The sequence below is a fragment of the Salvia splendens genome, chromosome 13, assembly GCF_004379255.2.
Source record: "Salvia splendens isolate huo1 chromosome 13, SspV2, whole genome shotgun sequence".
Classification (NCBI taxonomy): domain Eukaryota; kingdom Viridiplantae; phylum Streptophyta; class Magnoliopsida; order Lamiales; family Lamiaceae; genus Salvia; species Salvia splendens.
The window spans coordinates 27,054,029-27,067,213 of NC_056044.1; the positions used below are offsets into that span (position 1 = coordinate 27,054,029).

Consider the following 13,185-nt stretch of genomic DNA (forward strand, 5'->3'; position numbering starts at 1 on the left):
ATTTATAACAAAAGAAGGCTCAATTTATTAGGCCCAATCAATAGAAAACTAAACCCATTGTTCCTCTCTGCAACAGCAATTAGGCGCCGCTGACAGATTGATGTTGAGGAATGGGGGCGAAGGTGTAGAGATGGTGGGTTCGGCGGCCGATGCAGGGCGTTTCCTGGCAACTATCCGGAACCGGCGGTGGAGTCGGCAGACCCCATCCGACCCCACCTAGATCTGCCGCTGTGTACTAGCTTATTACTTAATGCAACCATTAGAAAAGAATATAGCTCATTTTGAAAAAAATTACTCCCCCCGTGACCCGTCCCATAATAATTGTCACTCTTGGTGTTTGGCACGGGTTCTAAGGAATGTAAAAAAAAGTTGGTTGAAAAGGTTAGTGGAATGTGAGACACACTTTTTTATATTGATTTTATAATAAAATGTGAGTGAAGTGAGTTAGTGTAATATGAGACCTACTTACTATTTATAGCAAAAATGAAGTGTGACAATTATTGTGAGACGTACCAATAGAAAAAAGTGACAATTATTGTGGGACGGATGGAATAAATAAATCGTACACATTACTTAGTTCGTGTTACACGTTAAAAAATAATATTAATATATTATAATATTATTATATTTTTATTTATTTTAAAATTTTAAAATTAAAATTTAATATTAGAAATAATATTAATATATTATAATATTATTATTATAGTGTCGTTATTGCGTCGTGTCATATATGTGTTGTTATCGTGTCATGTTGACCCGAAGTGGTTCGTGTCGTTAATGGGTTCGTGTCGTGTTCGTGTCTGAGGGTAGCGGGTCGTATTTGTGTTCGTGTTTGGAGTTTTCTTAACGGGTCGTGTTCGTGTTTGTTGTTATCGTGTCGTATCGTTATCGTGTCAACACGATAACGACAAAACACGCACGATTTGCCCCCCTAAATAGAATAGCTTATTAGTAGTCTAATAGTGGTCATTCTGTTCTCATTTCTCATTCCTAGTACTACAAAATTAATTCTTGAAATGCCCCAAGTACTCGTTCCTCATTTCGGCACATGATTTAAGAAAAATTGTGTCATGTGAGTTAAGTAAATAAATAATAAAGTAGGAAATGAAAAATGTAGAGAGATGAATAGAGAATACAGTAAGAGAGGGTAAAGTAAGCGAGAAGAAATGTTTTGACTCTTACTAAAAAAGAAAATAACTTCACTACAATGGATCATACCAAAAAAGCAAATGACTCCACTCTTATGGAACGTAGGGAGTAGTATACGTAGGCCATGCCTCAATTAGGTAGTTTCCATATTGTCACAAAACTTTGATCACCTTGGGAATTGTTCTTATTTATCTAATTAATCAAGATTATAACATAATCTCACTTTCATACCCTAATTCGAATTATCCCACCATATTTTTTTTTTCAAAATTCATAAATCAGAACTCAATGACTAACATGATTTCTTAGTACACCTGTAATCTTAAGGATCCGTTCGATTTGAAAGATTATATCTACTGATTAAATATATATTAATGTTTTGGTAATATTAAATTGAATCTCACGATTTAATCTTACATAAATGATCATATAATAATTATTCATGACTTGAATCTCACAACTTAAAAGAAACACAAAATTTCAATGTCATGCATAAAAGAATGGGGATTTTTAACATACATTTGTGAAATCACCACTAGCTACAAAGTAAAGATCACAAATCACCACTAGCGACAAAGTCAAAAAGATCTGGACTATATGAATACTGTTTGAAATACATCAACTCCTATCGTATTTCATAATTCTAAGACATTGGTTTTTCTTGTTTCATATTAAATGGTAGTCCTTTTTCAATATATGGATGTGACAACGACCCATTCCCGGGGCGGTGGTCAATCCTCTGGTGGCCACCAGAGTCGTGCCACTGCCATACTTCGGTTGGAGTGGAAAGGATTCGCACTTTCGGAGGATTGTTACTTCAAAATATTTTCTCTGGTTTTTCTAGATCACCGGCTTCCTCGCATCGGGCATAACCCACTTCTTCTTCCCACGTAAGCGAGCCCCACACTAATAAGTTCTCAACTCTATTCTTATTTTATATAGCCAACTCTATTATTATAGTTATTTTAGAACATATCTAATTAAGTTATATTTTAGGATTGCGGTAGTTAGCGTGACACTGTTTGTGTCATTAGCCGGACTCAGCTCGTGGAAGAAGGGAAATAAGTTCATACGGGTGAAGCCGGGACATCCGTTCGATATCCTTTGTGTGTACGTTTCGGTGATTTTAACTATGCTGCTAGCTAGCTATAACGATTGAGTTGTATAATGAGCACTTCATAGGGTTTTGGGTCATTGGTTATAGTTTTTTCGCACTAACGATGCTCGTGCAGCCCGTCATCGACTATGGAATCTTACAACTCTATGTTTCCATTCCACTGCCACTGGCCTTTGTTATTATAAATTGGAGTATACATGGTATAGGTCATGCTTTGCATTGCCAATTATTTTTCTTTTTCATGCATATCACTTGGTGAATCACTTCAATGATGCTTACCTTCGTGATGTTGCTGAGAGTAGGAGGAGCAGTTAGGGTGTGTTTACTCTTTATCTCTGTAAATAGAGGGATAATATGATGTCGTATAAATTTCACTTAAAACTGAGATATTAATTTTTATGTATGAAGTTGTTTTTAATGATAAATTATGGTATAAAATTATACCACCCTATCTTAGGTATAGTTTACTATGTTGCTAATTAAGAAAACAAATAAGATATGAAGGTGGTAACTGAAATTTATCCCTTCCTAATTATACTCATAACAAACACATTTTTCAAAGTGCCCAAATAAATATCGGCAAGCTTAATGCTGTGGTTTCAAATAATGAAAAAGAAAATCTCGAACTTTGCAATACACTATACAGCTGCAAATCATTATAGGCGATGACGATAGTCTATGTATGCATGGTACAATACACTATTGTATTTGGCGTGTACAATCTTTCCTATAAAATGAGAGATACACAATACACTCTCCATATCTACTAAAACTTTCAAAATAAATAATGATCCTTCTTCCTCCCGTGGTCCGTCTCCTTCACACACGCTCTACTATACGGCTTTAGAAATTTTTTCTAATGATCGTCTCTCTTCCCTCTCATCTCTTCCTTTTTATTCATCTAGCATTTCCACTCCTCCAGAGGTAGAAATGCAATGGCGATCCGTTTCTAATACGGAGCGACTCATTCCCAGGGCGGCGGCCAATCCACCGGTGGCAACCAGAGGCGTGCCACTGCCATACTTCAGTCGGAGTGGAAATGATTCGCACTTTCAGAGGATTAGTACTTCAAAATATTTTCTCTGGTTTTTCAGGGGCGAACCCATGTGGTAGAGAGGAAGGACTTAAGCGCTCAATAAATTCTTTTCTAACACTATTTTCTTTTGTAATTTTTTGAAATATATCTAATTTTAGTGTACATTATTATGTAAAAGCCCTTACAAATGATTTAAAACACCAAAAAGTATACTTTGAAACAAAATTTATAAATTTCAGCCCCTATCGATATTCTTTTCTGCATCCCCCTAGATGTGTGATTGCGTATGTGCAACCTTTTCTCTATATTTTTTAAAATCATTTTCTATTATATGTTCAAATTAATGGTTGTGCTAATCAATATTACCATGATTTCTCTGATAGGTTATGTAGGTATTATAAGACATATAGCATCTTAATCACAATACAGATGTGTTAATTTCACAATTTTAGTTTTAATTATATCAAATTTGATACTCCCGAACATGCTGGAAAGAACATCAGGCTTTCATGCGATCTAAATATCATATTTGAAATGAATCATTCACACTTAAAAGGTTTTAGACCATCCACAATGCCGCCCAGCCGACCGCCCAGCCGAGCGCCGGCGCTGGGCGGTTCGCTGGGTGGTCTATTGTAGTCGCCCAACGGGCGAATGGAGAGAGAAACCGCGCAGCGCTGGGCGGTCGCGTGGCGCTGGGCGGTGCGCTGGGCGGTCCGCTCGGCGCTATTGCAGTGCCCGGATCGCCCAGCGCATCGCCTAGCGCGAAATTTAAAAATTTTTTTTTTCCCGAAACACTATATATACGCGTTTTGCTTGTCATTTTCATTCGCACCACTTGTTTTTAAATTAATGTATTTTTTAAAATTATTGTACTTTTTTAAATTTTAATATTATTATTAAACTTTTCCCATATATGTCCGTAAATTAAATTTCGTATATTGTGTGATTGTTAATTATTTCATTTTGTATATATTTGTTAATAGAGATGTGGATATTATGTGGCTAGGCTATGGCTGGGCTATTGCTGGGCTATTTGCTTGTTTTGATGATGTGGCAGTAGGATTTTTAGTGCTGATGATGTGACAGTGGCTAGGCTATGGCTGGGCTATTCCTATTGTGGATGGTCTTATTAGAAGAAAATTATCCTCCAGCTATGTCTCTTTAACAAATGTTTTGACAAGTCTTCGAAAATGGGAAAAAGGAGAAGTAGAATCTAATCATCTATTGCTCTTTTTCCACAGCCCCGTTTCCTATCAGCTTCTTCATTAGTTACATATATATGAAGATTGTAAATTTATTTTAATAACAATCAAAATAATTTATGTTCTCTCGTCCCATTTTAGGAGTTCTAATTGAATTCGGCACTGGATTTAAGAAATATAAAGGAAAATTGTTAAAAAATGAATGTAAATTTTATTTTTATATATTATTTTTATTGAGTATTAAAATGTGAGTGGAATGTGAGACCTATTACCATCTATGGAATATTCTAACTAAGACACTAAAATTGAATAGACTAAAATGAAAAACTGAGACTTCTAAAATGGGACGAAGCGAGTATATAATTCATTTTACATAATCTATTTATGGTTTTTTTTCCAGATAAGTACATAGGTAAATGTTGCTTAAAGCCTAAAACCAATGATACTTGAGCTAAATACTACTCCCTTCGTCCCAACTAATCAAAATTAAGTAGTATATTCATCTTCCTTATTCCTAAATTGAAAAAGTAAATAATAATTGAGCTATAAAAATATAAACCAATAAAATGTCCTAATATAACTAGACACTTTTACACCCAATAAAATCGAAACCTAATATACAAATTATATTCATATATCTTTAAAATTATATTTCTTACTGTCACATAATGACATTCAGAAAGGAAACTGTGAAACATTGCTCATCAAATTTACAATTGATGAATATCAAAATCATGCGATTTTCTTTTGGTCTATTTCATGGTGGCACTGTTTCATTTTGTCACACGATTCCTTTCCTTTTCATGATAAAAAATGATTACCCCCCAAACCAAGAAGGGATAAACAGAACAAAAGGAAATAAAATTGAACAAGTTTGGTTGATGATCATACTCATCAACCTCTCAGACAAGAGCAGGACTCAATCCGGCCGATCGTTGCACCCCAACCGCGTACTCACGTGCCCACAGGTCGTAGTGGACGATCTCCTCCAACGAAGGGGATGACACCATCTCTGCTCGATGCTTGTCGCATGTCAGCTCCACAACCTTGAATATGTCGAGGTAACCAATTCTGAAACAGACACAAACATATCATCATTAGATGAAGTTTTGAATCGAGGACGAGACAATCTAAGGCTAGCCGTTTTGAATTAGGATTGAAGTACTCACTTCTCGTCGATGAACATTTCAACTGCTTTCTCGTTGGCTGCACTAAGAACTCCGGTCATGGTGCCTCCTGCTCGTCCAGCAGCATAAGCTAGATCCATCGATGGGTATTTGACATTGTCGGGCTTCTTGAATGTTAGGTCAACACTACAATAGGAAGTTAGTTAGTACTTGAGCAAGAAAATATGAATTTTCAACAGTTGTTACTTATAAGCACGCTGTAGTTACTTGCACAGGTTGAGGCGAGGCCATGTGATCTCGGAGCAGTAGATTCTTTCTGGCCACGACAAGGTGTAGAGAATAGGTAGACGCATGTCGGGCCATCCCAATTGCGCTAGCACAGATGAATCCTGAAAAGATAGACGAAGATGTGAGGAGTGCTCGACTGTACTTAGAATATGCAGCAGATAAAAAGTAGTTGAAGCAGCTGAACAAAGAACTTGGGCAGTGAGAGTAGGAAGACGAATTCACCTGTGTTTCGACCATGGAATGTATGATAGATTGAGGATGAATAACAATCTCAATGTCATCATATTCGGCCCCAAACAAATAGTGAGCTTCTATAACTTCTAGACCCTGACAACATGAAAATCACTTGATTAGTCTTGTAGCTAGCAGATCTAGACTCGATCAAAGCTTAAAAGATACCTACACACGGAAAGAAAATCTACCTTGTTAAACAGGGTTGCGGAGTCTACTGTGATTTTCTTTCCCATATTCCAGTTAGGATGCTTTAGAGCATCAGCTACTTTAACTTCTTTCAATTTCTCAACCGGCAAATCCCTATCATCGACAGCAATCTCAGTATTATAGCACAATAGAACTTGCAAAACAATCAAGCATGAAAAGTACTAAACCATAAATGGGTAATAAGAAGGATGAGTCTACATGAGGAAGAACTTTAAGTTTATGCTTTGGATGCATATACTTAAATTAGCTAAATCCACGGATGCAATAATTTCTAAACAATATTTCGGTGTAACAAATTACAATACCTAAAAGCACCACCGGATGCAGTCAAAATTATATGCCTCAAAGCACCTTCTGGCAAGCCTTGGATGCACTGTAAGATAAAACATTTCATTTCTCATCAGCCCTTATAATTGGTTAAGAGGGCGACATATTTATAAGGGTAGTTTAGTGAGAGATATGAAGATTCCCACGTCCAAATTCTGCTGGTTACTAAATTATTCTAGTAACATCGTGTAGTTCAGCCACCATTAAACGTACCTGAAATATAGCAGAGTGTTCAGAATCTGCAGGAAGAATTTTGACGTTATGCTTTTTTGCAAGAGGAAGGACGAAAGGTCCTCCAGCAATCAGTGTCTCTTTATTGGCCAAAGCTATGTCTTTTCCAGCTTCTATGGCAGCCACCGTCGGCTGAAAAATCAGAGCAGATCAGATCAGATTTCTGAGTATTATTCCAATAAACAGAAGAAATTGAATTTTAAGATAAAGATATGCAACTTTTATTAAGATAATTAGAAACAGTACTGCTAAAGGTAAAACCATGTTTCACATAATCTAGAAAAGAATAATAAAAGAGGATGATATAATTCTAGACAGTGGCATCGAAGAGTACCTTCAAGCCTGCACATCCAACAATTCCTGTGACAACAGTAACAGCATCAGGATGTCGTGCAACCTGGAATAGACTGCCGGTGTCAAAGAGGTGGGAACAAATTACATCTACCATTATCACCAGCAGCTATAGAGCATTATATATGCACTAACCTCGACCATTCCCTGCTCTCCCGGAATGATTTCTGGCTTGTCTTTAACATCAGCCAAAGCCTCTTTGAGCTCACTAACCAATGACTCGTCTCTAACAGATACTAATTTGGGTTTGAAAGCCCTCACCTGCAAGATGAGGTGATGACTCATTAGATAACCAAATGACATCCACTTTTTTTTAACATCGTAATTTCACAAAATAATTCCACTCCTTTAGCAGGTTAAGTGATTAAGCCTATAATTTTTTTCATGAGTGAACTATCGTTTAAATCACCTGATCAGCAAGGAGGGTGACGTTTGAACCAGCAGCAAGTGCAACAACTCTAAATTTGTCAGGATTTTCAGCAACTATGTCGAGCGTCTGCAAAGAGTAAAGTCAGCTAATAAGCAACCAATCACATGCCTTATCTAAAGCAAGAAGAAGTCCACAATTCACAACTGATACTAACAAGTAAATAACAAACTGAGTGGTCAATTTAAAAGTCACGTTTCAATATAGCCATCAAATATAACCAAATAGAGCCATCATCTGATATAAGAAGCATAACAACTCGAACAACGTTGGTTAATGTATTGAATTTCCAGACAGTCTCAAACACAACATAGCAAATATATCTTCACCTGAGTTCCAATGGAGCCAGTGGATCCGATAACCGAAATGGGCTTCGGGCCCTCCCAAGTCATACGACCAGGCTCGGAAACAGCCCTCCCGGGCCAAGCTGGAGGGGGAGAGTGTGCCGAGCAGTGGACTCTCTTTGAGGCAGTGCATCTACTATCCTTCCTTCTGAAAGCAAATCCACCTGAAGAAGAAAAAAATCAAACAGAATCTTCTATAATTCGGAATAACAAACAACATATACCTGTAAAGTATATCTCAACAGGTGAAGATGACACACACAGCAATTAACAAAAGGGAATCTTCGGCGGATGTAACAAGTCAAAAATAGCACAAGAATACATCAGCATCAAAAATCATTCTCCACAAATGGGAATCGACTAAAATGAATCAAATAATTACCTTGGAATTGGATGCTTAACTATGAATATTTAACCAAGAATTGCAAATAATTAACTGATACAAATCATACAACACCTCCACAAATGAAAAAAGGAAAGGAAAGAAACCAGCTTTATACTATACTATTCTTTTCTTATCCCAAACAAATACCAACCTCATAATCAACATGACAAAGAGATAAAAAAAACACTAGTTCAAAATCCCAACAGACCAAAACCAAAAAAGATTAAAACTTGGGTTTAAGCCATACCTTGAAACTTGAGAGGATTGAGGTTGTAACTCAATTTGGAGGAATCCAAGAAAGACAGTGTCTTGATATCAGTTGGAGACATCAAGTTTAGAGCCATGGTTTACCAAAGGCTCAATCGCAAAGGAAGCAGGAAATAGAAAAAGGTGCTCTCTTTTTTTTAAACTCGTTTATGTGAAGAAACCTGAGTATATGTAGCAATCAACACTGTAATTTCCGAGTTGGCAAGAATCTCTACAATCAATTTTAATTGTTAGAGAGAGAGAGGGAGAGAGGAAGGTGAGAGAGATTGTGTGTTCAATTCATTAACTGTGAGGCGCTATTTTATAAGATAAAATTAAAATGAAAATGACATGATTTAATTTATTCATGCAGATTGTGTATGTAGTACTACACATTATTGACCATAGATTTTAATGCAAAATATCCCTTGATCAATTCTATAATCTATTACAAGTTTTTTAATATACAATATTATGTTATTTGCACTTAGATTGAATGTATCGAGTTTGGGTAAGAACAATTAAAGTAGTACTATGAGTTTTAATTATGAATTACAGTCTAAAATTCATTTAATTATTTGCGATGATCAAAGCTGGAAATTGGTGATGAGTAAGAAACAATGTAGCAATGAGACAAATTGAGGTATCTTACTACAACCGTGGCATACATGGGGCATTTTCATATATAGTAATTAATTATTCATTTAAATATATTTACTCTAGACAAGATATACAATTTTGCAGATTATTATATCTTCGGTTAGTTCTTTTATTCCCTCGAGTACACATTTACATAATACAATAATTCTTTTCTATTGTTGTTTTATAAAAATTGAGAAAATCCCTCCAAAAAAATGAGATTAAAATTTCAAAAATTGCAAAAATTCATGGAATGGTTTCGTTTGTTACCCCTTTCATTTGAAATAGTACTCCATTCGTCCCATAGTAGATGTCACACTTGAGGATTAGCACGGGATTATAGGAGATGTTGTTTTGTGTGTTAAGTGGAAAGAGAAAATAATATATTTATATTAATGTGAGAAAGAACGGTTTCCAAAAAAGAAAATATGACATCTTTTATGCGTTAAAATAAAAAGGAAGGTGTGACATCTAGTACGAGAGAGAATAATACTCTTGTCGTCAAGACAAGTCAAAGTTTGAAATTACTTGTTTATTTTTTTCTCACTAAAAACGATGGTGATATTATAGCTACTTTAAATATGTAACAGTGCATCACGGGTTTATATTCTCGAATTTTTCAATATTAATTATATTTCATAATATTATTAATTTAGTATAATTCGAATGACTAGTGAGTCAGTGACTATGTGGCTGTTTTAAATATTCATGAGTTGAGACACTTATTGATAAGAGCAATAAAAATAAAAAATAAAAAATAAAAAATAAAGATAAATTAACAAAAATTGTACATACAAAATACCCTTCAAATTTGAATGCGATAAGATGCAAGTATTTTCAATTGGTAGCATCATTAATTACATACTTCTATGACTAATTTGACCTTATTTACAAATATACTATTACAATTTTTCCTTAATCATTTATATTGAAATATGTAATCAATTTTATTTTTGAAAATATCCACCGTTATTAAAAGATTCACAAATAAAATTTAAATAGAATAACCATTCATATTTTAATGGAATAAGTTTTTTTTATTCATTTTATTTAAACTATCACAATGATATGAAGATAGATAATTATTGCTTTTTTTCAAAAAAAATGGGCAAAATACTCTTTTATTTATAATTTCTCTTGTATTATGCCACATGTATTTTTTTAAAACTACTGATATTTTATTTTCTAAGTTCTACCTTTTAATTTCACAAGTATTATAGTAGATATTGGTAGATATTTTAAAAGAGAGAAAACTGTTTGTTTGCAAAAGAAAATATTCATTTAAATTTCTTTAATATTATGCCACATAAATATTATTTTGCTGGTATGTAATATATTTTTTTTATTTTATATAGTGTAATATGAATTGAGAAGATTTCAAAATGAAAATTTTATATAATTAGGAAATTATTACTATTGGATGATATTATGTGGATGTATGGCATTGCTATAAAATATTATTACTAATATAATAAGGGTCAGATGATGGAAGATTGTTTAACTCAGTATATATAATACAATCTTCTAATGTATAGCTTGTGTTGCAGATAAAATAAAGAAACGTTGAAATTATAAGATAAATCCCTATAATTTTAATATTTCACTATAATAGTTTAATTTCATACATATTACACTTATAAAGGATAATATAAATAAATTTATACAAAAAAAAAGTTTATAAAGATTGTTTTATAAATAAAAAACGTAAATTATTGAAGAAAATATTTAAGATATTTGAAATTACAAGCTTCAGATTATGTTCCAAATCACAAATATTAAAACAGTTGAAGAAAATAAAATAAATACAATGTATATACGAGATTCAAATTGAAAACTATATAAATTAATTTATTTATTAATAAAAAGGATAATTTAAATTAATTTCCAAAAAAAATAAGTTTATTGGAATTGTTTTATAAATAAAACAACGTTAAGTATTGACGGAAAGTGGAAAATATAATATACTGGCAAAATTAATCTTTAAATAATTTTATGATATAATATATTATTATATTATTTTTAAAATTAATTTTACTTAATTAATATTAATTCAATTATCAATATTTTCACTGTTTTTTGTAATTTAATCTTTTAACTTATTTTCACATTTCTTGTTAAAACTAGAAAAAACAATATGTAAAATAATTTTATTAGAAAAAAAAATTGAAGTATTTTTTTATATTTTGTTGAAATATTATAGTTCATTCCTTAATTAATATGAGGGGTTATAATGTAAAATTGAAGTATAATTAAAATAGGTAAATCCCTTAATCATGCAAATGATAGAAAATGACAAATGTACCCCAACTTTGTACATACATTTTTTGTTAATTTATCAATACCCAAAAATAAATTACTAAATTGAGGAGAACTAACTAAGTACTCCCTCCGTTCCATGTTAATAGAGTCATTTTTTTATTTTGGAAAGTTCCAAGTTAATTGAGTCATTTTTATTTTTAGTAAAAAGTAATTATCCTTTTTACTTTACTTTCTCTTACTTTTTTCATCAATCATTTAACACACTATTATTAAACTACGAGCCAAAAAGAAATACCTCTATTAACAAGGAACGGATGAAGTAGTACTCTTCTACTAAAGATAAACACCATTTTTTGGTGACACAAATTAGAAGCCAAATTTGCTTCACTGCGCAAGTCAGAATAATTTATTGATTACTTGATATTTTAATGTAACTTCCATGTTCCAACTCATTGTAGTTATATATACTCGGTGTTATAATTTAATAGACTTAATTATTGGAAGAGATTAGATTATTAAATTGTAACGTGAATGGTTCGTTTTATTAAATCTCATTGAACAAATTTTGGAGAATATCGAGATATGTGGCTATTATTATATGTACACGGAATCCTTGTTTACCAAATAATAATATCATACTGCAAAATACACATTTCCTAAGTAGGTTGGGTTTACCAAATTCCATAAATGACTCCAATTAATTCAAGAATTCAAATTCTGAATTTTGGTTCTCTGTGTCATTTCAAATGGAAAGTGTGTGTGTGTGTGTGTGTGATAGCGAAAAAAAGATATTGGAAGCTTGAATAAAATTAGTTAAACAATGTTTCGTCAAATTTTGTTACCTATTTAAGTTTGTACAACTCGAGTCTCATTGGCGTAAACGACCAGTTAGCATCACTAATTACATAAATAAATAGCCAATTGAGAAGATGAGTAGATAGGTAAGGTATGTGTGCTAATTAAATGATTACAAATATTAATTAGCAGCCCTAAGTAGAAGTAATAAAAACAGTCCAAACAATATTATAATAATAGGAGCTGGGCTATACAAATGAAGAAAACGTTAATATTCAAAGAAAATTATTTTCGGACTTTAATAATCTTTGGAAATAATTTTATCATGGTGGAACAACAAGTTGACTTGATTGTATAAAATTAGAGCACAATGGGAAAAACATTGCCTCTTCTAAACGCCGTTGATAACTTGAGACTTTATTGAACGTGAAAATAGTTGTAATTAATCAAATTTATCTCAAGTATATAGTATTAAAAAATTAGACTATACGAATTAATAAGCTATTCAATTAGGAGTTGGAACATCCACACAGTGGGGGACGCAGAAAAATTTATTGGCAGGGGCTAGATTGAATAATTTTAGACAATGCGAAAGTAATTTTTATTCAGTTTTTGGTTATTTTAGTAAGGATGATTTAAAACGATCTTAAAATGATCTCTATGTTCTTAAAATCCTAATTTTAGAAAATGAACTTATAACTAACTAAAAATTACTTCCACGTTATCTAAAAATGATAGTTCCGCGCTGGATACTACATTTTCTATTGATTAAAAACGCTAAGATATGTATGTTACGAATCATTGAAAAAAACTCATTA

General features: G+C 32.8%; 1 protein-coding gene across 1 annotated transcript; it reads right to left on the reverse strand.

The window, feature by feature from the left end:
• Nucleotides 1-5,107: 5,107 nt before the first annotated feature.
• On the reverse strand, nt 5,108-8,974 carry LOC121762143 (1-deoxy-D-xylulose 5-phosphate reductoisomerase, chloroplastic-like). The gene is made up of 12 exons (XM_042157942.1): nt 8,676-8,974; nt 8,029-8,207; nt 7,682-7,768; nt 7,408-7,533; nt 7,256-7,318; nt 6,904-7,053; nt 6,669-6,736; nt 6,345-6,456; nt 6,145-6,249; nt 5,902-6,023; nt 5,677-5,820; nt 5,108-5,578 (listed from the first exon to the last, which is right to left on the reverse strand). The coding sequence occupies exons 1-12, from the start codon at nt 8,770-8,772 to the stop codon at nt 5,410-5,412; spliced, it is 1,422 nt and encodes a 473-aa protein (XP_042013876.1). The 5' UTR covers nt 8,773-8,974; the 3' UTR covers nt 5,108-5,409.
• Nucleotides 8,975-13,185: the final 4,211 nt, after the last annotated feature.

What these genes read in the sequence shown, in the direction of transcription:
- LOC121762143 (XM_042157942.1), bottom strand. Translation starts at nt 8,772, where the DNA reads ATGGCTCTAAACTTGATGTCTCCAACTGATATCAAGACACTGTCTTTC. An exon ending in CAATCCTCTCAAGTTTCAAG is followed by an intron (nt 8,208 to 8,675) that starts GTATGGCTTAAA and finishes TTTCTTCTTCAG; the next exon opens with GTGGATTTGCTTTCAGAAGG. An exon ending in GAAATGTTCATCGACGAGAA is followed by an intron (nt 5,579 to 5,676) that starts GTGAGTACTTCA and finishes TGTCTGTTTCAG; the next exon opens with AATTGGTTACCTCGACATAT.